This window comes from Nelumbo lutea, chromosome 6 (genome assembly GCF_056320005.1).
Source record: "Nelumbo lutea isolate HS-2025 chromosome 6, American lotus-T2T, whole genome shotgun sequence".
NCBI classification, from domain to species: Eukaryota; Viridiplantae; Streptophyta; class Magnoliopsida; order Proteales; family Nelumbonaceae; genus Nelumbo; species Nelumbo lutea.
This window is the reverse complement of record NC_142689.1, coordinates 16824234-16836651: the sequence shown is the minus strand read 5'-3', so window position 1 is coordinate 16836651 and position 12418 is coordinate 16824234. Positions and strand designations below refer to the sequence as shown.

Below are 12418 nucleotides of genomic sequence, written 5' to 3'. Positions count from 1 at the left end.
AGATATAGCATATTATCGAGAGACCTAACCCATGCATGATTTGCATGCTCCGTATTTGAATAAAACTCAAACTCTATCCTCTCATCTAACTGACTTAATTCTATATATCATCACTTTATCAGGCTCTGATAAAGTGAACCAAAGTACAAATTTACCCTGAACCGGGATTTACACTCTATTTGCATTGTTCTCAAACGCTGCCTTACTTAAAATTTTCAATTTTAGAAGAAAACCAAGAATGAACAAGTAATACATAGATCATAAAATACTACCCTAATGAATCAAGTACAATTTGAAGTCCTGATTTGAGAACTAAGAGCAAAATCCCAAGAAACATCATCAATTAAACTTTAGATGATTCAAGAGTATTTGTACTTTAATCCAATAAAATGTTTGTTTAATTGAACAAAAGATTAAGAAAGAATTCAAGATCATTGTTACCAATTCCACCAACAGCTCAATAGTTGGATCTTGGACAAGAACAAAAATGCCATTGTGGGTGGTAAGGAGGATAACCTTTGTTGAGGAGCAATCCATTAATACTTTCCTCCGTTCCTTTATCTGAAAGACTTGTAGCGAGTTGTTCAGAACAACTCTCTGGATCTTTACAAACTTGCTAATAAACTATTAATTAAACTTAACTTTTGGCTGGAATGAGATTGAAGCTCACTTTTAGTTGCACCAGTTTATTTCTGTCATTAATCAGGTAATTGATCAGGGGCTCGTATTCTCATTGGACTCCTCAGAAGGTTCTAACAACCATCGGTTAAGGCGTTCATGTGCCTTTTTAACCTATATGAGAAAACAAAGTTTATATATTAGAAACTTAAAAAAGTTATAAGTGATGAAACCAATGTAACATGGAAATGAAAACAAAACTCCAATCTGGGCCTACCAAGTATTCAGGTTTAAAAAATGATTTAACACCTAAGGATCTGTTTGTTTTCAGTGCATAACTGAACCAAATACAAACTTTGCACTCGATTCAGTTTGAAATCCATTTGTTTGTAATTATGATTTGCACTCGTGCCTGATATAAAAATTGTACTTTCTATCAAATCTGCACTCATTGGCAATGCAAATTTTGTAACTCAAAAACAGATGCAAAATTTGCATTACTTTCTTCCTACTTCAATTCTCTCTCATATAAAATGGGGATCACATGATTTTGCTTCCTACCTTATTGCCAAGTAAATAACCTTCCTCCTACCTCCCTTACTTATCATATAAGGTGGGGATCACATTACTTTACTTCCTATTTTACTCATCACAAACAAACAAGACAAAATCAAATTTGAAGCAAAAGTAAATCAGAATTTGCAATCAGCCCATTTATACTCCCATGCATTTGCACTGCAAGCAAAAAAACAAACTAAGGCTGCGTGCATTTGGCATTCCTTATTTTAAGGACTTATCTCCTTTTTGCAGTTAAAAACTCAGTGTTCATAGAGGCATTTTAACTGCAGAAAGGAGATAAGTCCTTAAAATAAGGAATGCCAAATGCAGCCTAAGACTGATTTTAAAATATAAAATCCGGCCATATATATCTTTTCAATATTTACATGCTCTCCATTCTATGTTTTATATTCCATAACTGCGTTTGAAAATTGAAAGGACTCCTAAAAAAGGAGACCAACATCTTGTTATCCATCTCATTTACAAGTCTTAATAAGATGTATCTTCTTACCTGATCATTCCAATTAGTTTTCCAAGTAATAAATATAAGCACAAGAGTTTGTAATGCAACTCCACAGATCATTCCAATCCAGATACCCTGAGAAATTAATAAAACAATTAACCAGATAAGTTCTTGGTAGAATGGGTTGGATTTTTTTTTTTTTTTGTCACTACAAATCTAAAAGTAGACAAGTGGTTTAATTTCTTACCCTAACTTGGAGCCCAGCAACATATCCAAGAATAATCCCAACAGGAACTCCTACAATATAGTAGCAACTAAGATTGACATATGCCACTATAGCTTGCCAACCAGCACCTATAGCCACTCCTGTTCACATATATAGTTTATGAAACATATAAAGCACATACATAGTTAAACCATTTGCTTATTAATTTGTATCAACATTAACAGAAAAAAATTAAACCACTTGCCTGAGAGTACTGGTTGAATACTATTGAGCAAGATAGAGAAAGCCAGTAGGACGGAAAGACTTGACACAGCTTTGGCAACCTCTGTGCTAGACGAAAATGCATAAGATATGACGTGACCAAAGACCAAAGCCAGAACCCAGAAAAACAACCCAATACACAATGATGTGCATAGATTGACTTTAATTGAGAATATTGCAGCTTTTGCATCTCCCCTTCCCAATTCATTTGCTACTCGCACACTGTGTGTTAATAAATAAATAAATAAATAAATATATATATATATATATATATATATATATATATATAAAAGAAAGTCACTGATTGAAAATCGAAATTAAATGTGATTGTCTTTTATAAGTGGGAAGATTTTGATTGAGAGACTGAGATAGACTGAGAGACTGAGAGAGAGAAGTGGATCAATACCTAGCTGAAGACAAGAATCCAAGTGATACCATAAACTCCCATGTAGTGATGTTGAGGCTACAAGTTCAAATAATTTAAAGGAATGAACTTGGTCAAAATGTTGTAGATGAAAATAACAATGTGAGGAAAAGAGAGACCCAAATAGTAAAACTTACCAAATTGAGAAAGCAGATATAGAAACTGTAGCATTTTTCATGTGGCCCGCCAATAAGACTAGAACTGCATTGTACCATAATTCTAAGCTAGAAAATTATGATATAAAAGTCAGTAAAATAACATGTACAAAATTATCACTGTTTTAATTAACAAGTTAATAGGAAATTCAATGAAAACAAACAGTGGTGAGATTCATGTCTATTATGAGATGATTTTTGAAAGTTGAGTTGAGGATATTATATCCTCTGAAGTATGAGCAGCCAAAGGCTTAACCATTCATGCAAGTGGGCACTAATTATATTTATACCCCCAACAGCCCCTAAATGTTTAAATCCCTCAAATTTGACACCTAAAAGCAACCTTAGATCAAGATATCTGTGGAAAAATCCATTTGAGTGATTTAAATCTTATGTCCAAACAACAAGGATGACCCAAAAGTCAAAACCTTGTTTTAAATTTTATGTCCAAAACAATTACCCAAACCCCATTGAGAATTTCGGATGCATTCTATCATGTCATGAGACCCAATCACACACCCTATCAAGAAGACAAGAACCCATGGAAATAAATAAAACATTTCTGATGAAGCAAAACAGCCACATTCAAACAATTCTAATTAAAGAGATGCAAGAAAGAATAGCATACAAATCAGAAGAAAGGAAAATGAGGGAAAAGAAAATTTACCAGAGCATCACACCAGATGAAAGAGAGACCTTCACCACAGGCCAAAGTTCAGAGAATGCACTTTTGGAGAATCCCCTCCATGTCTGAGGGCACCAACTGCCGAAAACATAGAACAATTCTCTTGTGACCATGGACCAAGTAGAGATTATCATTGCACCCATAGCACCAGGTATTTCCAAGTTCAATTTGTACACAAAAAGCCAGGACAAGATCAAGTGAAGTATAAATGATGCACCAGATAACCATCCAATGCTCATGTTTTTGAGTTGGGCTTGCAAGAACATTTGCATTGTCATGGTAAAGGCAAAATAGTAGATAAAAGGAAGAAACCATAAAGCAATTTTTCCTGCAACTCTTGATAATTCCTCTTGGCCAAGAAGTCCGAAAATGGGACCACTAAATATGAAGAAAGGGTACAAAATGAGTGAAGTGACAAACAGAACAACCCATGATCGCGGTAAATAGATGCCCATCATGTGGTATTTAAAAAAATGGTAGAATCAATCTAATGGACGCCATGATGGTTGCGGAATGGGTGGGCGAATTTCAAAAATTTTCCTACATTCTCCCAATTGGGAATCATATTCCCTAAATTTAGAATACAATATTCAAATATTCTACTTGAACCATAATCGAACCAGATCTGAACCAAAAGGGAAAAGGGAGGATTATACCTGATCCGGAGAAACAGTATCTCCCAAAATTGGTGTTCATGCCCAAAGAAGACACCAAGATCTGCTCCTGCTGAAGATGGCACAGTTGTGGATGGAACGGAACCAGTAGGGTGCATCCTACACAATGGATCCTTCGCAAGAACCCTCTGGAAATTCTAAACACCGAACCTTTTTAATCTTTCTTGCAAGACTGATGTCAAGAACTGATTTCTTTACTTCCTATTGTTGCAAAGATCAAATCTTGCAAGAGGGAATGGCGGCAGCTGGAGGAGAACTCCTGGAATGAAGATGGCTAGATTGCTTCTCTTCTCTCTAGAGTCTGTATGAGATCTAATCTCAATTCGCAGGATACTTTCTTGCTTACTCAAAAAACCCTGATTTGAAATCTGATGTATTTCTCTTAGGGTTTATCCTTCATTCCTATTGATTAAGAAAATCTCCTAATTAGGAGTTATCCCAATCCAAATTAGTATTTGGATAGGAAATTATCTTGATCCTATTTGCAGATTAAGTTAGTTTACTCCTGATCTTATCTGGAGGTTACCAGATTCAAATCTGATTTGAATTTGGTCTCCCAGAGTGGATAAGATTAAAGGCCCAATCATTTTACTAACATTAATCTCATATTCGCCCCATAAATGGGTGATCATATCAGACCAGCTCGTAATGGGCTTTTGGCCCATTAAGTGTTCAGTGTTTAACTAGTTTCCAATCTACTGCCCAGTTGGGCTTCTTTGTATGGCGTGAAACCCAAGCATTGATCTACACACCAGCCACATGGGTTTGGCCCAACCTTTATTACAATGCCCAGTCATATTCACTGAAAAGCTCAGTGAACCCCTGAGCCCATCACATGGACCCTATGGGCCCAACGCTTACATTAAGTGGTCCCTAGGCCAAGCCATCTTATAAAAACCCAAGGACTGTGGGCAGGTGCAAGATTAGCCCATCAAGTATTATCCTAAATGGTCTTACACTTAACCTCTCAGCCCTTAATGATCAAGCACTGCCCGACAAGAGAGGACGTCTCCCTCAGCTGCAAGGAACAGTGTCGCACTCTCTACTCACATGGATCCCGGGAATTAAAACCATTTGCAAATTTTTTGAAATCGTATATATATATATATATATATTGCAAAACAAAATTCCAACGATTGAAATCAACTATCGGCAGTTTGATTTCCATCAGAGATAGTGCATTCCCGATCATTACCATTGTCCGACAAAGGGGCTGATCCTATCACTATGATCACTCACTCAGATGAATTCTCAGACTGCCCCAACATGCCCAGGTTTTGACCCCCGCTAAGGATCTTACTGATTGACATATCAAATACAGCCCGATCCGACACCTAGTGAAGTGTCATAATCGAGTCTAACGGTCAGGTGTAACTTTCCAATTTTGCCCATCTGTCTCCAAGGTCTAAGGCAATACTGTAAATCTGGTCCGGTTCAAAGATTCAAGTAATCCCATAGTGCATGTGCCTTGGGTCTTACCCTGGTGGCCGAGACAAACCATCCGAATACTTGGTGGCACACCAGTATCATCAGCCTTGACAGGATAAATCTCCTTAGACTTATCCAATGGCTATGAACATTTAAAACTAACACAAGTCTCTATAAGTGTCAAGTTTTAGGGTCTTACACATAATTATACCAAACAATATGAATCAAACATGCACTTTATTTATTTACACTAAATGTCAAAAGTACATCAATTTGGATTGACGCTAAAGGCATACAAAACTGTCTAACAGTATTGTTTAGCTCCAAATGCTTGCCCACATAAAGTTTCAAGAGCACTTGCCTTTCCCAACTGCAAGGAAAACAGAACCAAACATATATATATATATATATATATATATATATATATATATATATATATATCGTACAAGGATGTTTAGAACTAGTGCATACGAAGCCAATTCAGTTTCCCCAATATGACCCATAAATGATTGTGTTGCAATAAGGAATCCAAATGCTGCTACTCTTGAGATTATAGAAGGAAATGCAACCCTCCAAAGCTTCTTTTTTTCTGCCCAAATCCTTTCTCTCAACTCCCCTGCTGTATCATCCTTCTCTGTTCCAAGAAGCCTATCTTCAGTCCTGCTCTCCATATTTCTCTGTGACTATTCTTAGTTATGCACCTGAGACATGAAGAAATAAGCAAATTAAAAGGGAAAGTTCAAGAATGTGCGATTTAAATTTTACAACATTAGTTAGCAATAATAAGGAATTTCATTATCATGAGAGACCTTAATGGGTTGGCCCTTACCAATTCTTTTGGGCCGGCCCAAAAGGTTAACAGATTAGAGTATGATTAGGGGTGTCAACAGTATTCGGAAATCTGATTTCGAATTTGAGATTCGATATAATCAAATCGAATTCGAATAATTTGAATAGTTAATTGATCGAATTCGGATATTCTATTTACACCGAATAGCTAATCGGATTCGAATTCGAATATGACTTGATTCGATTCGATAAATATCCGAATTCAATCGATTTTATTTAATTTTTATATAAAGTTTTTAAATGTTTTATATAATTTATATATATAATAATTAAATTATATTAATTATTTATATACTTTATATATATAATATTTATTTTATATATTTATTAATTATTTAAAATAATTAATTAGTCAAATTCAAATCAAATCAAATATTCGAATATTTACTCGGATTCAAATTCGAATATTAATTTTTGATATCCGTGAGATATCAAATTTTTTAATCAGATTCGAATTCGGATATTGCTTGATCTTATTCGAATTTGATCTGTTTACACCCCTATACGTTGCCACTTAGAGATGGGTTCAGATGAGGTAGGCATGAAGTTGTAAGCACGTTCAATGAGCACTTGAAAATACCCTCACCCTACCCTTGAAAAAGATTAAAACCCACTTTTGACAATTGTCAAAATACTTACCAAGTGCCCATTTAACGTGCTTACTTATTTTGTGCCTATTTGATCTGGTTAATTTAGAGATGACAATCTGATCCACCCCCATCAGGCCCCACCTCACGGGGCTGGATGTAGTAGGCACGTTAGATAAGCACAATGAGTGAACATGTAATAGCTATGTAACACATGTCCCAGCTAATGTGCCTTTCATCCAAACGTTTTTGTTCCATTAGACAAAAATTATCCATTATTTCATTATCTTTGTTTAAATAATTAAAAATAAAAAACAATAAAAAAGGATGGAACGGGTGCTGTATTTATCCACCCCACCCTGATGCCCACCCGGAACCCACCTTGATATATACACTGGCATACCCTTTAAAAATTAAAACATTAAGATATTGACACTTTTAGAAGAATTAAAAAAAAAATAACTTGGTCAAGTTTCTATCCTTTATGACGGAAACCTATCAAAAAAGTTTCAATACTTTATGTCTTTACCCATTTAAATCTTAATTATATATTTTGTAATTATTTTTCATATATAATATAATATAATATAATTATTAATATATAATATATTGAGAGAATTTGAAGCAGAAGCCAAAAGGCAAAAGCTAGAAAGAACTTTATGACATTCCCAATTGTTTTGCAAGTTTGGGGCCTCTGGAGTCTAGTGTGGTTCGAGTCAAATCCAAGCAATGTTTTTAGGTGAATTACCTGTCTCTGAAATTTAAATTTTTATTATTTAATGGATTTTAAAATAATGTAATTAAGATTTTTAATTTTGCAAAAAGCAAATGGTTTCTTTTAGGTGAATTATTTGTCTATAAATTTAAATTTTTTATCAATTAATTTTAAAAATTTATTGATATAATTTTTCTAAATTTAAATGAACTTTGATTTAATGGTATTAAGATGTGAGAATGCAAATGGTATCTATGCTAGCAATGGTTGGGATGGAATGGGGCAAATTCTGAGATCCCTGTTCCCTGCGGGGAGGGAGATGGGGATGGGATTTACAGCCCTGCCGGGGCAAGGGACAAGGTACATGTATTCGGGGTTGGGATGGGATATGTAAAACCCCACCCTGCCCCGTTGCCGTTCCTACTGCCAACAAAATCTCCAATTATGCTAAACAAATCCTTAGGATCATGATGAACCCAAGTACATCACCATGTAGTAGTATGGGGAAGAATTTTGGGCCTTTGGCTGTTGGGAACATTTTTGAATGTGACACGTTATCACGAGTTTGGTTCTTCTGAATGGGTTGACATATCACGCCCATAAATGTTCCCAACAGCAATGTGATAAGGATGTTACTTTAGTGGGTTAGGCCTGGTTTAAGGCCAAACCAGACCCAGCCCTAAGGCCTGTACCTCAAGCTTTGGATTTTGGGAAAAGGTCCAATCCTAGTGAATCGGTCAACCTTAGCTCGGGAGGTAGTCTAGTAGACCGGGTTGGGTTTATAGGCCTTGTTTCTCATATTTTACACTTTTTTTTTTTTCATTTTGACTTTGGGGTAAATTATATATAGATATCATGTACTTTGGGGTAATAATCATGGTTTTTAAAAATGAACCGGTCAGGGGTCCGATTATCGGTTTGAATGGTCCAATCGTTCGACCCAAATGGCTGGTCCATTCTGACAAAAAATTTAAAAATTGGAAAAATGGTCAAAATGGTTCAAATGATTCGAACGGTTAACTGACCGATTCAACGGTTTGCTGATCAAAATCAACAGTTTTGGAGGAAAACAGAACCAATCAAGTGATTGGTTTCCAGCTTTTCCAGTCCTACCGTCCGGTCCAGTACGGTTTTGAAAACAGTGGTAATAACACTTGAAGGCCTAAACTTTTAATTAACTGTGATAATTAAGTATTTAAACTTGTAGAAATTTACACTAAAAAGTTCAAATCCATGAAAACCTGATGTTAAGATAAGAAAAAAATTATAAAATACCCATGTTGAGATACTCTTTTTCATCTGCTTCTACCTTCAAAAATAAGCAATGGCAGCAAAAATTTTTGGTGGGTGTTGCATTTGTATGGATATAGAAACCAACAATGATATTCATCCATCCTCATTATTTGAGGCTTCACTAGTGATATTTGTACACATGGTGCCCATATGAGACCCACACCTTAAGTGTACAAAACACTGCCGTGTTCACTCATGGTAGGTTGTCCATCCCACTACCTAGTCTTTAGTCAATCCGATTCTCATCATCCATCATAGATAGGACTGTTTCCTTTTTTTTTAATAACTAGTAAAAATCTAAACAAGTAAAAGATGAAAACTAATTAAATCTATACTATATGGATGTATAGTGGAAGCTTTTTGGACTAAAATTATCCTTTATTTCTTTATCTAAAAAATAGTATAAAAGTCATTTTATTACAACTTTAATTGCTACTAAAATGTCCATATTTGTCTACTTAATTCATGTCTAATTGTAAATGTTGAAAATGTAAATTCAATTATTACTTTTCATCTCATTTAATCCTCTCTCATTAAATCTTATATTTAAGGTATTAACACTCATTTTCTCTTACTAAATCCTATATTTAAGTTATTTCCATTAATAAATGCCAGCCTAAAGCACAAATCTTTGTGTTTTTGGGTAAGAAGGATACAATGGAGTTCCATCAAGTTCATGGAGTCCTTGGTTGAATAACCTTGCTTCCTCCTCCTTCAGAGTAACAACATCACAACCTATTTCCTATTTATCAGTGTGATTCTTCTGTTCGAAACAGAGAAACAGACTTAAAAATAAATAAAAATGGGAGAGAGAAATTTACTGTGGTTCTTCTGTTCAAAACAGAGAAACAGACTTAAAAAATAATAATAATAAAAATGAGAGAGAGAGAGATTGACTCACTTAGCTTGTGCTTCGGAAGGACTTGTTCACTTTGGAGAGTCTTACTGCTTTCACATCCTATCACCACGGTTGTGAGGACTGGGGATAACAGAAACTATAATTATTTATTATTAATATTTTGCTTAAATTACAGACTGCCACACTACACTTTGGGGCTAATGATCGTTAGACCCCGAGCTATAATTATTTATTATTAATATTTTACTTAAATTACAGACTACAAGAAGAGATGCCATGTTTTATGCTTTATTATGCCTACCTTTGTTATTTTGATTTTTTTTTCATAATCAAAATATCAAAATTTGGGTGTTGGTGTGTATTGATATGATTTATACTTCAATTTTTTAAAGCTTTTTATTTTATATGCATTAGAAGGATGAAATAAAGCAACCTAAAGTTTTAAAGCTTTGAATGTAGATGTGCTAATTTCAAAGCTTTGAAAATACACAGCAAATTATATCAATATTTTAATCCTTATTTCAAATAGATATTTTAAAAATTTTACCTTTACTATCATGACCAAGGGTATAAAAACCGGACCAGACACGGAACTGTTCTAGTCAACTGATTCTCAAGTCGAATAGTCCGATCATCTGGTCCAAATGGATGGTTCATTCTGATTTGAAAAATAAATAAAATAAAAAATAATCAAAACTATTATCTAGGTCGACGAATTAATGGTTCAATCACCTGGGTCAGAGGCACTGACCAAATCAACAGTTTTTGGCCTAATAGCAGTTTTAGGATAAAACAAAACCAATTACTTAATCGATTCTCAGGTCAACCAGTTTGACCATCTGGTCCAATTTGATTTTCAAAACCATGATCAAGACCATTAAGGAGGTGGGGGCAAAGTGTCAAAATTTGAAAATTTAAGGTGGGTTTTGAATACAAATTAAAAAGTTTAAAGTTGGAGAGATATATAACAAGTATCATTGCAAGGTGCCGACTGGCTGCTTGGTATCTTCGATTAACAATGGGAAACGGATAATATAAAAGTGAGCCCTACTGCACCACGTAACTAGCATTTCATTTTCCCTTGTCCACAAACCGGTTGGAACAGTTGGGTCGTAGAAATCGTATCGATGATGACCATGAAAAAATAACAACCGGTCAGCTTGAATGGCAGTAAACGTAAAATATCAGCTAGCTACTGCCGTTGGCATAGGTTTGGATTTTGTGAAATACCAACCGAGCCACCATTTAATTGGTGCAACAGGAGGTTGTCGGGATTTTGGGATTTGTTTTTCTGACAAGTCATCGAATTTTTAGAATCGTGGATCACGGCCCTTCATGTATTGATGTGGCCCCACTTTGAATTGGATGAAATGACGCTATGGTGAAACATCGATGGCCATGATGTTACAGATATAGCCCAAGGCTATATGGGGTTTGACCGTGGATTTGGTATCGATCCATGGTTAGGATTTATTTCATCTGTATGGTGGGGTAAGATTTGTAAGGAGATCATATCTCTGCTTCATAAGAAGTCGCCCCACAAGCACATCCCCATATGTATTGGGAACATCTCCTGATGATGACATCATTAAAACTGCTACTATCATTGTGAGATATTCTCAATATACGGCGAAAATGTACTATAGGGTGTTTGTGGGGCGGAGATGTAAACTCATTTGTAAGGGTGGAATGAACAATAAAAACCCCTTTTTTTTTTACTTGGCATATTACACTACCTTTTTCAATAATAATATGATAACTCTTGTAGAACCTATAGTGGTGGGAGCCAATAGCAGGACTCAAAACTTCATCGCTAGGACTATCCAAACTTAAGCACCAACCGAGCCACCGTTCAATTGGTGCAACTAGCGGTTGTTGGGATTTTGGGGTTTGTTATTTTGTAGTTAAATTTTTTGTTTATTTTTCTGACAAGTCATCAAAATTCTAGGGTTCAAACATGCGATATCCATAGTTTCTTTTATTTTTTTTTGAAATTATCTCTAAGTTTTAGGAAATCGATTAATTCTACCTCTACTTGTTTATAAATTTTGTATCAATTGACTAGAGCCCTGCTGGTTTGCTCTTAATATATGTCTCTTATCTCTTATCTCTTAATGTTAAAGGCATTAAGAGTGCTTGGTTCTCATTTTATCTTCTGCCTTAATGTGCATCACATCATGTTTAATATCAATAATGTTCACTTTTCTTTTTCGAAAATACCCCCAAAAGGTAACTCCTTTTACATATTTAATTATGCTATTATTTGTAATGATTATTTTAGTATTTGTTCAATTATTTAATAATTGATGATTTTGATTAATTAATTAATTAATTAATACATAATTATTAACTAGTAACAATGATTTTAATTAATGATATTAATTATTTAAAAATAATTAGTTATTATTTTAATTATTGGTTACTAAAAATCATTATTAATTATTACTAATAATTAAATCTGTTACTTGATTAATAACTATGTAATTAATTCATAACTAATTATTTTAATTAATTATAAGAACAATTACAAATAATTACATTTTATAAATTATTAGTTACTTAGTTAATTATATAATTAACTATCTCATTTCTAGTGTTAAAATGGTCAAATGTCAATTTTAAA

The 12418-nt window shown here is 34.4% G+C and overlaps 1 protein-coding gene across 1 annotated transcript; it reads right to left on the bottom strand.

The window, feature by feature from the left end:
- Positions 1 to 714: 714 nt before the first annotated feature.
- Positions 715 to 6163, bottom strand: LOC148847617 (protein DETOXIFICATION 20-like). Its single transcript, XM_088951276.1, has 9 exons — positions 5932 to 6163; positions 5810 to 5879; positions 3373 to 3858; positions 2688 to 2774; positions 2533 to 2589; positions 2110 to 2348; positions 1887 to 2005; positions 1688 to 1774; positions 715 to 792 (listed from the first exon to the last, which is right to left on the bottom strand). The coding sequence occupies exons 1-9, from the start codon at positions 6161 to 6163 to the stop codon at positions 715 to 717; spliced, it is 1455 nt and encodes a 484-aa protein (XP_088807402.1).
- Positions 6164 to 12418: the final 6255 nt, after the last annotated feature.

Bases quoted from the DNA above. Each gene is read 5' to 3' on its own strand.
- LOC148847617 (XM_088951276.1), bottom strand. From the start codon at position 6,163: ATGGAGAGCAGGACTGAAGATAGGCTTCTTGGAACAGAGAAGGATGAT. The intron at 5,880-5,931 runs ATATATATATAT...ATATATGTTTGG, and splicing joins TCTAAACATCCTTGTACGAT to TTCTGTTTTCCTTGCAGTTG. The intron at 793-1,687 runs GTAAGAAGATAC...TTTCTCATATAG, and splicing joins AAACTAATTGGAATGATCAG to GTTAAAAAGGCACATGAACG.